The sequence below is a fragment of the Pteropus alecto genome, unplaced genomic scaffold, assembly GCF_000325575.1.
Source record: "Pteropus alecto unplaced genomic scaffold, ASM32557v1 scaffold41, whole genome shotgun sequence".
In the NCBI taxonomy this organism is placed as follows: domain Eukaryota; kingdom Metazoa; phylum Chordata; class Mammalia; order Chiroptera; family Pteropodidae; genus Pteropus; species Pteropus alecto.
The window spans coordinates 494,104-509,574 of NW_006430464.1; the positions used below are offsets into that span (position 1 = coordinate 494,104).

A 15,471-nucleotide genomic window follows, 5' to 3' on the forward strand; every position below is an offset into this window, starting at 1 on the left:
GGGACGGCGGGCGCGGTCCGGGTGGGACCCGGATGCGGTTCCCCGGGTCCCGCTCACCTGGCGGGTGGCTGCGGCCCAGGCCTGCTGCTGCTTATCGCCTTGACAGGCTACACGGTGAAGAATGCGTGGAAAAACGACGTCTTCTTCTCCTGGTCCTATTTTTCCGGGTGGCTGGCTTTGCCATTCTCTATTATCGCGGGTAACTTGGACAGCGGGATGAGGGTGAAGGAGACTGCCTAGGGGACCCCTCCCCCGCGCAGAGACTCCGCAGCCGCCCTCCCGGGAACCCCCACTTTGACCTCCCAGGGACTCCCCAACACACTTCAGAGACGCCCTGGAGCCTCAAACCCCAGGGGCCGTTCCGGCCAAGCGCCCCAAGACCCTCTCACTGTCTCCCACCTGGCCTCCGCCGCCCTCCTTCCAGGCTTCTGCTTTCTGATGGCTGACATGATCCTGCAGAGCACGGATGCCATCAGCTCGTTCCCCGTGTGCTTGTGACCGCAGCCTGCCTGGGGCAGAATAAAGGAACAGCTTCCACTGCTGCGGCTCCGCCTGCCTTTCTGGGGGACGTGGGGACGCGGACACGGACGACACGGAGAGATGTGGGCACATGAACATGAGGAGCACGGGGACTCGGACACGGGTGTACACGGAGGCTCCGCGTACCTGGAGGGAACGTGGAGACCTGGGGGACACGGGCATGGAGACACGAACGCGGAGTGGACCAGGGACATAGATGTGTAGGGGAACAGGGACACGGGGGATTGGGATCAGGAGGGGCGACCGGGGCGCATGGAGAGGATGTGGGGACACGGGCATGGAGAAAATGGGGAGACGGACACGGGAGAACTCGGAGGCGTGGGGGCACCGGCGCCGCGTCTTGGATTGGCTTGGAGGAGGCAGGGACCTCGGGAAGGGGGTAGATCCGAGGACGCTGAGAAGAGTCTAGCACGACAGAGAGGAGTCCCACTCGGAGGGCGCCTCCCTCCCGGGACGACCTTTCCCCTAGTTCCCGGCCACGCCCCCTTCTCAGTCGCCTCCGCTCCGGGTCCCGCCGCCCCCGCTGGAAGCGCTTCCCTGGGTCCCGCCGCGCTGGCCACGCCCCTCCGTCCTGCCTTCCTATTGGTCGCTTGTCGGGCGGAGGCGGGTCCCGCGGCCGTTGATTGGCTGACGACCCGGGGCGCAGGCGCGGAAGAGGGCAGGGGCGGGACGGCTGGAACCGGGGGCCGGAGGGCAGGGACCCGGTGTCCAGATTCCAAAGGTGGCCAAGGCAGGAAGATGGCGGAGCTGCGCGCGCTCGTGGCTGTCAAGAGGGTCATCGACTTCGCCGTGAAGGTGACCGGGTCCCCCTCTCCCACCTCCCTGTGTCCCGCGACCGTGTGCTTCCGGGGTTACGAGCGTGCACCGTATGGGCAGGGGATCTTCTCATAACCTCTGACCTCTGCCGCTCTTTCCCCAAACGTCAAAGTCACACCTGAGGGCAAAGAACGAGGATTGAGGTTCAGACATCCGATCGCTGCTCACTAAACCCCGCCCCTCTAGGGTTATGACCCCGTTCCCCTGGTTCTGGAGTCACTGCCTTAATAATTGCGTGCAGAACGAGCTACTTTCTGTGTTTCTTACTTACCTGCTGGAGGAGTCATGATCCCCGTTTAACACATGGAGAAACTGAGGCACAGGAAGGTCGCTGAGCCCGGAAGGGGCAGAGCGGGAGTTCCTAGCTCGGTCTGTCTGGTTCCTCACCCCAAAGAGTGCTTTGCAGACAAGCCACACTTTCATCCACTGGGCTGCATTGCAAACTCAGTCGACTATTACAGTTCAAGAAACCTGTTATCACGAAGGTCAGACAGGGCGCGGAGGGAATCCAGATGCTGACGTCGCTACAGGGTGAGCGAGGAGGCTGCAGCTAGGAAAGAGAAGAGTTTGTTAGAGAGGAAGTCGGTCTGATGAGTTGGCAGAATGGCTCACATCCTCCACCAGGCGGCTGGGAGCATTGGCTCCTGGAGGGCTTGTCCCCAGGGAGAAGCTGGTGTGGACAGGGGCAAATCAGACACAGTCTCATTGGCCATTTTCTCTCCATACTTGTCCTGAACCAGACAAGGTGCTGACTGCCCGTCCATGTCTGTCTGCTCTGGACTGTGTCCCCAGCATTGCCCAGCACAGGGCCTGGCATGTCGGAGGGCTTGGGATGGGTGAAACTTGGGGCCCCTGCCAGGTCGGGCTGTATGGCGGGGAGGAGACCCCAGGAGCCAGGTCCTGGCATGGAATCTCCAGGGATTATAATCGCTCACATTAGTGGGGACTCAACCGTTCGCCAGGCAACATTCCACGTCCTCGGATGAGATGAGCCCCTCCGGCCCTCTCCAGATCCTTTCGATATTATCCTGTTGGGCAGGTGAGGAAACTGAGGCCCGCTCCCGTCTGTGCCCCTCCCGTCCCCACAGCCTCTCAGCCTCATCAGGCTCTGGCTGCACACGGCAGGGTTGTTGCCGCCATGCCTCTTGGGATACGCTCCCCTTGGGGTCCAGGGACCCAATGCTGCTGGTTCTCGCCTCTTTTCCTTTGGCCTCTGTAGCCCCTGGGTCTCTCTCAGGCCTGGTCCGGCCCCAGCCCTGGTCCCTGGCCCGAGATGTCTGAGGTCGCGTCCATCTCCCCCACCAGGCAGACCCACGTGTGACTGAGCTCTGCGTCCCAGCGCCGCCCAGCACAGGGCCGGGCACATGGGTGCCTCCGGCGCGTGTGCCCCACGGGAGGAAGAGCGAATGTGTCCTCGTGTGAGCTCTTGTCCCTTCCCGGGGCGTGTGCTGCCTGTCCCTCCCACAGTGCTCTGGGCCCCCTGCACTGCATCCTGTCTCGCTGGACGTGTCTGTCCGTAGCCCTTTCTGAACCAATCAATTATTCGAATGCGGCCACCTACCTAATCACCGGGCCCCACCCCGGTACCCCTCCTTCCCGCACCTGCCGCGGCCCATCAGCTCAGCCCGTCCCTCCTGCCCTCTCCGTCTCTGCCCTGTTTTCTCTTCTGTGTCCTCACGGCCGCAGCAGTTCAGGCCCGTCTCCCCGCAGCTGGACCCTCGCCCCACTTTCCCAGCCCCCAGTCTCTTCGCACCAGTCTGAACCGTCCCAGCGTCAGGGGTCTCCCTGGAGCTAGAGCTGGCCCTGCCCCCGTCCTGTTCAGAGGCCTCCGTGGCTCCCCAGCCCCTCGGGACAAAGCCTTACCCCTTAGCCTGGCGTTCGAGACCCTTCGTGATCTGGCCCTGGTCCCCTGGTCAGCCCTCTGTGTTCCCTTGATCCTCACCCTTTGTGCTTCTGTAGTTCCAACTACTTGGACCTTCCTGGCAGACCAGGCTACTTCTTGCCTTGGGACCTGGTCCCTGCCGTGCCGTCTGCCTGGGCGCCCTTCCCGCGTCACCCTCCTACGTCTGCTTCTTATCCCTCCCTTGTCTTGCCTAACTCTGGCCCGCTGTTGTGTCAAAGTGTAGTGATTCTCCCGCATCACCTCCTCCAGGAAGCCCTCCATTCCTCAGGTTACCTGGGTATGTCTGGGTGCTCCGACAGCCCCCTGGGCTTGCCTTTTCCAGCCCTGCCTCCCCTGGGTTGTGATCCTCTGTTTACCCAGATGTCACCCACATATACCACGCCCCCCCATCCCCCCCAGCTGGCTGGCAGCTCCTTTTCAGGGAATACAGATTGTGATCCACCGTGTGATTTACTGCTTTCCTGGTCACCGTCTCCTCTCCCGGAATTTGAGCCCTCGGGTTGGGGCGGGGAGAGCCTGCCCGGTTCGGTCACTGCTGTCTCAGCAGGCACACGGCTAGTCTGGTTCAGAGTGTGCACTCCAGCCCTGCCGCCCAGGTCTGCTTCCTGCCGTGTGACCTCAGCGGAGTCGCCCAGCCGCTCGGAGCCTCGTTTTCCTCTTCCGCGTGATGGGGACATGGGTCGTGCCTGCTCTGTTAGGTCGTGGCAAAGGTGAAATACGCTCTTGCAGCCGTGCCTGGCACGCAGGACGTGCCAGCTGGCACCCAGCGAGTGCCGTTACTACGGGTCGTAATAGTAGTGCGAGTTTATTTAGTCATTATTCAAAACAGATGCTCTGCCCAGTGTGTGTGTGTGTCCGTGTCTGTGTCTCTGGGTGTGTTCGTGTATGTGTGTGTGTCTGGGTGTCTGTGCGTGTGTGTCCGTGTCTATGTGTGTGTGTCTGTCTCTGAACATGTGTGTGTGTGTTTGTGTGTATGTGTGTGTCAGAGTGTGTGTGTGCGTGTCTGTGTCTCGGTGTGTTTGTGTAAGTGTGTCTGGGCATCTGGCTGTCTGTGCGTGTCTAGGGTATTAATAGGCACTTGGCATCACAGTGTACTCAGTTCCGGCCAAGGACACATTTTCCATGAGGTCGGTGAAGCTTGGCGTCCAGGGCTTCTCCTGAGGCCCAGAAGAGGCCGGAGCAGCTGTGTGTCATGGTGTGACCTTCACTTTGCTAAGGAGGACCCTCCAAGGGATGGGTCTGTGGGTCCCAGAAAACCGGTTTCCGTCTCGGGGCCGCCCCGGCCAGCCACGCCTCCTGTCAGTTCCGGGAACACGTGGCTTTGCCCACTCCCCTTCGCCCCTCCTGCTTTTGGCATGTCTGGCACCTCCTCGCCACTCAGGTCACACGTGTCGCTTTGGGGATGTGTCTTCTCTGCCCCACACGAGGTGTCCTGTTGAACGGTCTCGGTGCTGACTGCCACCTCTAGCCCTTTGTCAGCATCGTCGCTTGCTGGCCACTGTCTGCCATCTGGCCTTGGCTGCCCTGGTCACCCAGTGCCCTACCTGAAGCCCCAGCACAGTCCCGGTGACACGCATGACAGAAAGCCTAGAGGGCAGCACCGAACAGGGGTCCTTGAGCTGTGTCCGGGGCTCAGGGAAAGCTGTCAGAAGTCCCTTTACAGAAACCCACTGCGATACGGTGGGCAGGGGGTCAAAGGACTGGCCCGCCCACCTCTGTGGCCACACTTGGCATCCGGGCGGCTCTCATGCTTCCCTTCCCCACACAGACCGGGAGTTCGGCTTCAGTCCCCTCACTGGCAGATGAAGGTGGTGACGGCAGTCACCAGCCTCCGGCTAAATGACATAATGCACAAAACCCCGGAGCGTCGCCCGCCTGGCTCAGGGCTAGTTCCGCTGAGGGTCAATACTTGCCCCTTGAGAGAAAGCCTGGTGTTTGCTGCTGAATCATGTCCTTCGATTTATAAAACATCATTATTAAACAAAAAGAGAGAGAGGCTGTTACTGATTTTTCAGACTCACCGTTGTTTCTTGACTTATGTAATTTAATTAAACAGTAGTTTTGAAGCCGGAAATCGTTTCAGGCCTAAAAGGTCTGTGGGAGTAGGTGAGCTGGCAGGTGTCCTTGGTGCCAGACAGTTCTCGTCCCTTCTTCCTCAAAGTCAGGACTCTGCGGCCCCCCCATCCTGCCAGAGAAGGGTCAGGCTTGGGGCCCTGCACCAGCCCCCCGGCTCCCCAGCACAGTGGTGGGGGGCTGCTTTCTTGTTTAAAAGGGAAACTCCTCGCTCAGATTTAACTCTGTCATGAGAGGATTTTGCCTTTTAGCTGCCGTGTTGTTGACTAAGTGTTTGGATGGACAGGTACAGGTTCTAATGTGAGCGAGTTCTCATTCATTCGACCAACGAGTGTTTACTGTGCACCTACTATGTGCCAGGCACCTACTATGTGCCGGACATCATGCTAGGCCCTGGGGATACAGTCACGAACAAAATAGAAGTAAATCCATGTCCTCGGGGAGGTGACATCCTGGTGGGGAGAAGATGGATGGTAAATTTTGAGTACAGTGGGTGTGGTTAGTCAGCAGGGGTCAGCGCTACAGAAAAGGTTAAACAGATGCGGGTGCGGGGGAGAGTTGGGAGGGGTGCGTTTTAAATAGGGTGCTTGCGGGAAGGTGGAGGGAGGCAAGGGACCCAGCCAGGGGCACGTCTGGGGGATTCTGGGGAGCATGTAATGCGCCCAGCACGGGTTCTTGTGTAAACACGTGGGTTCAGCATGTGGGTTTTGTGTTTCTGGAGAGTAAATTTATCAGTAAAATTAATGCGAGCCTTATTTTTTGGAGTTAAAATGCCTTTGAAAACGAGATAATGATAATGACAGGAAACGACAGGTGTCTTTTTTCTCTTTCTCCCCCTCGTCCTACTCCTTCTAATGTATCGGTCCAGGAGGCCCGGCCTGAGTGGGAACCCCAGTTTGAACCCCAGACCCCTGTCTCTATCCTGTCCGGCTGGTGGGAGGGACAGCCACACGCATCAGCCCCAGAGGGAAGCGTTCAGGACAATAGTGAGAGTGAGTGTCACAGTGTCCCCAGCTGGGCCCTGCGGCTACCCAGGTCTGCTCTGGCCGAGTCTTTGCTGATGGCCACAGGGGAGAAGAGAGAGGAGGCCGGGCCGGGTCACGCAGGCTGCCTGCAGGGCTGCCGCGGGCGTCCCCAGCGCAGAGCTGAAGCCGGCGCCCTCCCTGCTGTGCCAAGTGCCCACCAGCAAGCCGGCAGTCTGTTTGAGCCCGCACCCCGCCTCCCCCAGCACCCCATCCAGCGCCAAGTTCTGCCCACTGCACCTCCCAAGACCTCCGATCCATCCCCTCTCCACCCCCGCTGTCCCGGCTGTCCGAGCCACTGCCACCTCTTATGTCAGTGACTCACAGCTGCCCAGCTGTCTCCTCGTGTCCACTCTTGCCGTTTTTCCAGATTTTCTCCACCAAGAATCCAGAACGGCCTTGCCCAATTCAGGGCCAGGACCCAGTGGGGGCTCGGTGAAGACGCAGCGTGAGAGGGAAGCTTTGCCGGCCCCCCACCTTTGCCTGTGTGGTAGAGGAGGCCTTCATCCCTGGACAAGGCCCTGCCCCTCCAGGCCCGGTTGTCCGGGCCCCTTCGTCCCCTCCAGCCTGTGCGAGGGCGAGTGCTGCGGCCCTTGTCTCGCCTCCTTCCCCCTGACCCTGTCCCTTGTCTCCTGGCCGGGCAGATCCGTGTGAAGCCTGACAAGACAGGCGTGGTCACAGACGGCGTGAAGCACTCCATGAACCCCTTCTGCGAGATCGCCGTGGAGGAGGCGGTGCGGCTCAAGGAGAAGAAGCTGGTGAAAGAGGTCATCGCCGTCAGCTGCGGGCCCACCCAGTGCCAGGTGCCCAGGGCCCGCGGGGGCTGCCGGGGTCCGGACTCCCGGCCCCGAGGGGCTCGGGGCCCAGCTCCTAGGTCTGACGGAGGAGGAGGCTGGCGCCGGCTCCTGGGTCCCCCTGGGGCCAGAAGCCAAGTCAAGCCGCTTCTCTCCCTGTCAGGAGACCATCCGCACGGCCCTGGCCATGGGTGCAGACCGAGGCATCCACGTGGAGGTGCCGGCTGCAGAGGCAGACCGCCTGGGTCCCCTGCAGGTGGCCCGGGTCCTAGCCAAGCTGGCACAAAAGGAGAAGGTGGACCTGGTGCTTCTGGGCAAGCAGGTGGGTGTGCCCGGCCCTCCCTGGCTCCCGCCTCTGTCCCCGCTCAGGAGAGCAGGGCCGTGGGGCGAGACTGCAGGGGGCTCTCGCCTGGGCCTCGGATGTCCCGGGCCGAGCACCCCCGCTAGAGAGCTGGAGCAGGACGGCAGGTCACTGGTGGTCCTGCGGGGTGACGGTGGATCTGCAGCGGCCCTGAGAAGGGTTCATGTGGGAGAGAAGGAGGCCGGGGCCCAGTCCGACAGCACAGAGGGACAGAGCGGAGGGACAGGTGGCTGGAGGGACGGGGCTGGGGGCTGGGCTGCTGCCAGGGTCTGGAAGAGCAGGCGCAAGGACGTGGGGGCACCGTGCGGGTTCGGGATCGAGGCCTGGGCTTGCACAGGGACCCAGGGCTTGTGGAGGGCATGGGGACCCCGGAGGTCTGTGAGCGGGGAAGGGGCGGGAGCGCTGTGGGTGCAGAAACCCCATGACTGGGAGGGGAGAGGCTGGAGCCGGCAGTTTGGGGAGGAGGCTGGGGCCTAACAGAGGAGGCTGGAGGGTGAGGTCTCGACTAGAGCCTCCCCAGCTCCCGGCTCTCCCGGCCAAGGCAGGCGTGCGTTCCGGCCCATCTGTTCCTGTGCGGACCAGGGCCAGCCTTCCTCGGGGGTGGCCTCCCCACCGCGTCCTCTGAGGACAGACCTCGTGGGCCCCCCCGCCGGGGGAGGGGCACAGGCCGGCCATCAGAAGAGCCTGAGACAGGCAGGCGTCGGAGGGGAAACCGAGAGGCAGGGATGGAGGCTGAGGAAGGTCAGATGGTGCAGAGACGGCACGGAGGCTCAGACGCAGAGCTGGGGCCCCCTGGGGAGAGACGGGGTTCCAGAGGGCCGGCCCTACCCCCAATGGGAACTGGTAGGTCACTGGCCGCCCTGCCTGAGGCAGGCAGTAGAAAACAGAGCCGACAGCGGGTGGTGAGAGCACAGGACAGGAGAGGGAGGCAGAGGCCTCACCAGAGTCCGGCCGAGAAGGCCGGGTCCGTGTGGGGCCCGAGACCAGGTCTGCGCCAGCTTCCCGGGACACGGGGGCTGCTGGCACGGCTGTTGGAGTCCCCCGCATCTGCCCATGGGTTCGGCTTCTGCCGTCCTGCCTGTCCCGGCTGGTGGGCCTCCAGCTGGGGAGATGCTGGGTGGGCTGGTCAGGGCGCTTCGTCCTGAGTGGCAGGATCAGGGCTCAAGCTGGCTCAAGCCAAAACCCAAATTCTCTAGCGCACGCGATGCGGGCTGCAGGCGTGGCTTGGTCCAGGGTCACGGGCGCTGTGCGACCTGCTCCTCTGTCGTGACTTCGCTCTCCGCGCCTCCAGGCTCATAGCCCCGCAGCCCAGAGGCCCCAGTGGAGAGAAAAGAGCCTTTCCCGAGGGCCGGGCAAACGCCCAGGGCGGCCTCCTCATTGGTCCAGCTGGAGTCATGGGCACGCCCCTGAACCAATCACTGGGCTGGGGGACAGAACGTTTCCATTGGCCCAAACCCTGTGCATTCACTTCGAATATTTAAATGGAGCAAAGATTTGGTACTGGGGGTACCAGGTGCTCTCGTGTGCCCCGAATGAGTGACTGCCCGTCCCTGGGCTCCTGTGAAGGATGGGATCTTTCTAGACTAGGAGTTAGGAAACTGGCTGTGGCCACCACTGATTCTGTAAATAAAGTTTTATTGGAACACCGCCACCCCAGTTTGTATGTGTAGACGTGTGTTGTCTGTGGCTGCCGGTGCACCAGGCAGAGTGGGTTGCTGTGACAGAGGCCGGGTGATGTTTACTATCTGGGGCCATTATAGGGAATGTTTGCGAACCCCTGTTCCAGACAAAGGCCCCCATGGTGCGTGAAAAGCCACATTGTCATGGTCTTCTCTCTGTCCCCACTCAGGCCATCGACGATGACTGTAACCAGACAGGGCAGATGACAGCCGGATTTCTGGACTGGCCACAGGTGAGGCTGGAGCGGGGAGCCCTTGCTGAGGCCGAGGCGGGGAGCTTGGAGCGCGTCCCCTCCTGTCCCCGCCCTTCTGCAGGGAGGCAGGCTTAAAGCAGGAGGCTGCTGCAGCATGCGGGAAGGGGGGGCTGCCAGCTGGGACCCCGGCTTCCTCCAGCCCTTCACATGCCCCCTACCGATCCCCGCACCCCCGACTTACCAAGCTCACCCCTGCTCCGGGGCCTTTGCACGTGCTGTTCCTGCAGCCTGGAAGAAGGTTCCCTCAGGTCACTCAGGGTTTTCACTCCTGTCCTTCCGATAGATACCCCTCAGGTATCACCCCTCCAGGGAGGCCTTCTTTGCCTCCCAAGGACATGGGGCCTCTGGGGACGTTGTGAGAATGAAGGTCAAACACGAGGCTGTTGTGGACCCAGCAGAGGGGCCTTGAAGGGAGCTCTTGGGGACGGAATGGTGGGTAGGTGAAGCATGGCATGGAGCCTGGAACCTGGAGGCTAGCTTCCAGATGTGCCGGCTGTGGGTGGCAGTGGACGTGTCTTTGGGCCTCTGTCTGCCTCAGCTTTCCTCATCGGTAAAGTGGGGATACGGCTGTTCCCGATGGTCCTGTGAGCATCGGATGTCCTAATGCATTTAGATTGTTCAGAACGGCACCCGGTACTCAGTCCGTGCTCAGGATGACCAGGGAAGGGAGACCCAGGAGGCAGGCTTGGGATGCTGAGCCCCATGCCTTGGCCTCCAGCGAGAGTGAAGACACCTTCCCCTAGGTTTTCGAGGTCTCTTTCTGTGGCTTCCTCCCATTTTGAACTGGGCATCTGCAGGGCACCTCGCCAGATGCTCTCTCTTTCGTCCACTCCTCCGTGCGTGTCTTTGGTGGTGGCCCGCCCTGAATTAACCTGCCCACTCCCCCCACGCTGTCCGCACCCAGGGCACCTTCGCCTCCCAGTTAACGCTGGAAGGGGACAAGTTGAAAGTGGAGCGGGAGATTGACGGAGGCCTGGAGACCCTGCGCCTGAAGCTGCCCGCTGTGGTGACCGCTGACCTGCGGCTCAACGAGCCCCGATATGCCACGCTGCCCAACATCATGGTGAGGACTGGGGGGATCACCAAGGGCCTGAGAGGGTCGCCAAGGGCCAGGGCGGGGTCACTGAGGGCCTGGGGGGTGAGCCGCCGAGGGCCTGGGGGTGCGTGAGTGTCGCAGGCCCAGTACCTCCCTGGTGGTCAGATGGGAGGAGACAGGATCCAAGGGACATCTGGCCTTAAGGAAGGGATCACTGGTCATTTTGGCTAACAAGATTCACTGGGTAATTTCTACCAATAATGATAGTTCGTGGCAGCTGTTTTGGCCATCAGGATAGGTTTGCCATTTATCTCAGGCAATAGAAAGGCTTCACTGGACAGTAAAAAGGGTCAGTTCAACCAACGGGAACAGTTCATTGAGTAATCCTAGCCAAATAAGGAGGATTTATTGGGTCACATCAGCCAATAGGGTGTGTTCACTGTGGCATCTTAGCCAACAGGGTGGGTTCCGTGTGTCATCTCAGCCAATAGGCAGAGTTCCGTGTGGTCAGCTTGGCCCAAAGTGCAGTGAATTATTACTGCCAGAAAGATGAGTTTGCCGGTCTTTCCAGCCAATGCACAGCTTCCCAAGCTGGCTGACTACAGGACTCCCACATGGGAGAGCTTCCCAGGAAATCCCAGCCAACAGGGATTACCCACACCCAGTGTGGCCTTGTCAGAGTTCCCCATGCCCTGGCCAGTGGACACGAACTCAGAAGGGTTCAGCCAATGGGCATGGTCTTGCAGGCGGCGCTCCTGGCTGCGGGCTGCAGGAGGGTGGGCTGGGGCCTCGGCAGCCCTGTGAGCGGGGGCTTCCTGTGTGTAGAAAGCCAAGAAGAAGAAGATCGAGGTCCTCAAGGCCGGGGACCTGGGCGTGGACCTGACCTCCAAGCTCTCTGTGGTTAGCGTGGAGGACCCGCCCCAGCGCACGGCTGGCGTCAAGGTGGAGACCACGGAGGACCTGGTGGCCAAGCTGCGGGAGATTGGGAGGATCTGAGCCCCTCCAGGAAACTCGGCAATAAAACTTTGACTCCCGACGTCTGTCTCTGTTACCTCATTCCATGGACACCGTTCTTTGATTCATTCGACAAACATTCACTTAAGTGTCCTGGGTGCCAGGCCCTGTGCTGGGCGACGCCGGGGACCCAGGTGAGTTATTTCCAGCCCTTGCACTTGAGAAGCTTCCATGTCGAAGGAGGGGTGGACGTGGGCATGAGTCGGGGTGCTGTGTGCCATAAGAGGAGGCGGGTTGGGCGCTTGGGAACCCACAGCGGGCATCTGACCTGCCTTGTGGGGTCAGAGAGACTGTGCGTCCAGGGACCTTTGACAACGCCCTACTGTGAGCCTGGGTTTCTCCTTCATCAGGTGACATTAGTGACAATACCTGCGATCTGGTCATCTGTCGCCTGGTGACCTAAACCAATAGCCGTTTATTTTGCTCATAAATCTGCAGCTTGAGCAGGGCTCGGCAGGGACAGCTTGCCTCCTCCACGCAGCCGGCTCCGATGGGGCCAGAGGGGCGACGTCCCACACGGCTCGGTCAGGTGGCCTGCAGGCTGGCCCGAGCTGTTGGTTCGAGCTGGCCGTTGACCGGGGGCCGTGCCTCCTCTCCGTGGTGCTGCTTGAGCTTCCTCACGGCGTGGCGGCTGGGGCCCTGGCGGGACTGGAATGTGCCCGTCTCTCGAGGCCTGAATGCAGAGATGTGGAGCTGCTTCCACTGTATTCTCTCGGTTTCGCGGTCACAGAGCGTACCCGGGTGCAGGGCTTGGGAACAGAGCCCCTGCTCCTTCATGAGAGGGGGGTCGAATTTGCAGCTACAAAACCTGCCACGTGGGCTTTTTCTGACACACAGAAAAACAGTACATTCTCACTATATACTGTTGCCATTATCACCAGCGTGGCGAGAACTGCGTCTGGGTAAGCTCGAAGGACTGGGAGCTGAGCAGAGGCACCGCCGAGGTCAGCATGGGTGGTGGAAGCTCTCAGAAGGAGCGAGCAGCCTGACCATCTCGGGCTGAGGCCCAGCTTCTCCTTCTTGCTGTGCAACCGCCAGCAGTTCCCTTGACCCCTCTGAGCCACGGCCCCCTGGTTTATAAACACCCAGCTCACAGGGCATTCGGAAAGGTTCAGCCCAGTCATACCTGGGAAGAATTTTTGCACGGTTCCCGGTGCACGGTAAGTGGTAATTATTATTTTCGTTCTTAGTGAGAGACTTGAAGAACAAGTCGGAGAGGCAGCCTGGAGCGGGGCGGGAAGCAAGGGAGAGCATTCCAGGCAGAGGAAACCACCTGCAAATCTGGGAGGGGAGAGATGGGGCCTCAGGATGGCAGGACATTCGAAGAGTAAGGCCGGAGCGGGGAGGGCAGAGAGGCCGGGGCAGAGGGGTGCAGGGGGGAGGAGAGTTGGGGTTCAGAGACTGACCCAGTGAGGGTGGGGAGGGAGAGGAGGCTTCCGGCCCCTGTGTAGATGGTATAACCATACTTGAGATGGAGAACCCAGAGGGAGGGTCAGGTCAGAGGAAAGACACTGAGTTTAGTAGGACACAGGGCATGGAAGCTCTGGGGGATACAGAGGTGCAGCCCTGGGTCTCAGGGGATATGACCGGGTGGGAGAAAGCCACTTGAAACTTAGTGCCGAGGGCACGGGGAGCCATGAAAGGGTTTGGAACAGAGGAAGAGCCGGGTCAGACCTGGGTATCTAAGGCTGCAGGCAGGACAGGGCAGACCTATGGCCGGGAGCCTGGGGAGGAAGAAGCTTGCGCTCAGACTAAGGCTGTCCCAGGTGGGGCTCTCTCTGAAAGGTCACCTCACCCTCCTTCAGGAAGTCTTCCTGGCTTTGCTCCCATCTTTCCAGCTGGGACTTAGCGCTCACCATCTTCCCCTCCCCCCCGGGGGTGGGCAGTGGGGGGGTCGGGCTGGGCCACCCCTCAGATGGGACCAGCTGGTGAGTACCAGTGGGGTGGGGTGGGCCACTCAGCCCTAGCCTGATGGGTGGAGGGTCCCGGTGCCTCCCACTGGGTCTGGCTGCCTCCCCGCCCAGGAAGCTACCAGTCCTGTCGGACTCGTCCTTGGACGGCAGGGTGCAGGCCGAGTATCACTGCACTGTCCTCGGGGCCAGCACCATGGACCCCTCACGGGCTCTAAAAACCTGCTCCTGGGTAAGACCCCCCTCCCAGCCGCTTCCCCACCGGTCCCTCCATCAGCAGCCCCCCAACACTCCCTCCTCTCCCCTGCAGCCTCTGGAGGAGGGGTCGCCACCCTCAGAGCCACTCCCGGAGTTCAGCGAGCCAATTTCACCTCTGACTCAGGAAGCTCTTCCCAGGGCCAGGGCGCGAATGTCCCCTCCACCAACCCCCCGGGCTGGAAATATCCGGATCAATCTCCAGGTTCAAAACCCACAACGGAAACCCCCCATTCCAAATGGTTTCCTGAGGCCCCGGATTTGAACGACGTGCTTGGGTCCTGGGCAAATGCCTCTGCGGGGGACGGACAGTTGGTCTCGGACCCCGCCTCCTCTGGGGGCCCGGGTCCCCAAGTGTTTCCCGATATCTCGGTTTCTCCGGTTCCTGCCCAGGACACAGAACCCCTCTTCCCTGTTAAAACCCCAGCTTCGAACGTTTCTACTCAAGTCCCTGGTAGTGAGGTGTCCGTGGAGGATCCAGGGTCACAGTTTTCCCCCGGGGATCCAGACTTTAAATTCTCCACCCACGGACCCGACCCCAAAGTCCCCGCGGAAGCCCTCCCAAGGCCCAGCTTCCCCCAGCAAGTGGGGGGGCCTCTCGCCGTGCTGGTGGGGACTACCATCCAGCTCCCCCTGGTTCCAGTCCCCAGCCCTGGGCCCCCTGCCCCTCTGGTGGTCTGGCGCCGCGGCTCCAAGGTGCTGGCAGCGGGGGGCCTGGGGCCGGAGGCTCCTCTGATCAGCCTGGACCCCGCTCACAGAGACCGCCTGCGATTTGACCAGGCGGGAGGGGGTCTGGAGCTCGCCTCTGCCCGGCTGGAAGACGCTGGGGTCTACACGGCCGAGGTCATCCGGGCCGGCGTCTCCCGGCAGATTCAGGAGTTCACGGTGGGCGTATACGGTAAGTGGGCCTCGGGCTCCAGAACGCAGGCGGTCGGGGCTGCTCTGCCAGACCCGTGGGGTCGCGCTGTTCTGAGGACGTTTCTTCCCCAGAGGATGGGGGCCGTGCTCAGGGCAGAGAGGACTTCTGGGCTGGAGGCGGGGAGAGGGGAGAGAGGAGAAAAGGGTCTGGGGGTCAAGATAGGGCACCTGAGGGAAGCTGGACCTGGGTGGGGATCACGACTCCCGGGGGCTTGCACTCCAGAGAGAGAGCTGGAGGCTCAAACTCATGGGTCCGCGAGACGCGCACCGCTGGGACTAGGAGGAGGCTGCGGCTGGACCTGGCAGACCGGGGGAGGGCGAGGAGGGGCTGGGGCTTGGAGTCCTGCGCCTAAGGGACGAGGAAGCCCTGAGTCTTGAGCACGTCCCCCTCTCCCAGAGCCCCTGCCCCAGCTGTCGGTGCAGCCCGAAGCTCCGGAGACAGAGGAGGGGGCTGTCGAGCTCCGGCTGCGCTGCTTGGGGTGGGCGCCGGGGCGCGGGGAGCTGAGCTGGAGTCGCGACGGACGCGCCCTGGAGGCGGGGGACCCGGAGGGAGCGGAGCCGCTCAGGGCGACCAGCTGCTCATCGCGCGCCCCGTGCGCAGCGACCACGCCCGGTACACTTGTCGCGTCCGCAGCCCCTTCGGACACACGGAGGCCGCGGCTGACGTCAGCGTCTTCTGTGAGTTGGGGGATGCCTCGGCGCGGGGCGGGGCCCTGGGGCCCTGGAGCCCTGGGGAGGAGGAAGCTGGAGGTCTAGACCCGGGTGGCCCCGACTCTCGCCGTCCCGAACCCCTCCCTCCACCCAGACGGCCCGGATCCTCCGGTCATCAAGATCTCCTCGGACCGCGACGCCGACCCCGCCCTCTATGTCACCGCGGGCAGCAACGTGACTCTGCG

General features: G+C 61.8%; 3 protein-coding genes across 4 annotated transcripts in view; all 3 read left to right on the forward strand.

Annotated features, from left to right (window-relative positions):
* CLDND2 (claudin domain containing 2) overlaps positions 1–539 on the forward strand; it is a 2,146-nt gene extending 1,607 nt beyond the window's left edge. The window contains exons 3-4 of one of the 2 annotated variants that reach the window (XM_006904985.3): positions 80–199; positions 425–539. In XM_006904985.3, the coding sequence (XP_006905047.2) occupies positions 80–199; positions 425–498 (194 nt within the window). In that variant the 3' untranslated portion in view covers positions 499–539. Of the gene's footprint in view, positions 1–79; positions 200–306 lie in introns of both variants that reach the window. The other variant, XM_025048139.1, reaches the window with a different exon arrangement.
* Positions 540–1,182: 643 nt separating this feature from the next.
* Positions 1,183–11,519, forward strand: ETFB (electron transfer flavoprotein subunit beta). Its single transcript, XM_006904986.2, has 6 exons — positions 1,183–1,335; positions 6,999–7,157; positions 7,312–7,470; positions 9,359–9,421; positions 10,347–10,505; positions 11,304–11,519. Exons 1-6 carry the CDS (start codon positions 1,279–1,281, stop codon positions 11,472–11,474), a joined length of 768 nt encoding a protein of 255 aa, XP_006905048.1. The 5' UTR covers positions 1,183–1,278; the 3' UTR covers positions 11,475–11,519.
* A 1,281-nt stretch (positions 11,520–12,800) lies between these two features.
* Positions 12,801–15,471, forward strand: part of VSIG10L (V-set and immunoglobulin domain containing 10 like) — an 8,886-nt gene continuing 6,215 nt past the window's right edge. The window contains 5 exon segments of the mRNA XM_025048689.1: positions 12,801–12,819; positions 13,653–14,555; positions 14,973–15,131; positions 15,134–15,253; positions 15,381–15,468. Of these exon segments, the coding sequence (XP_024904457.1) occupies positions 12,801–12,819; positions 13,653–14,555; positions 14,973–15,131; positions 15,134–15,253; positions 15,381–15,468 (1,289 nt within the window).

Excerpts from the sequence above, each read along its gene's own strand:
- ETFB (XM_006904986.2), top strand. The coding sequence starts at position 1,279 with ATGGCGGAGCTGCGCGCGCTCGTGGCTGTCAAGAGGGTCATCGACTTC. Across the intron at positions 1,336-6,998 it reads TCATCGACTTCGCCGTGAAG|ATCCGTGTGAAGCCTGACAA; the intron begins GTGACCGGGTCC and ends CTGGCCGGGCAG. Across the intron at positions 10,506-11,303 it reads CCACGCTGCCCAACATCATG|AAAGCCAAGAAGAAGAAGAT; the intron begins GTGAGGACTGGG and ends TCCTGTGTGTAG.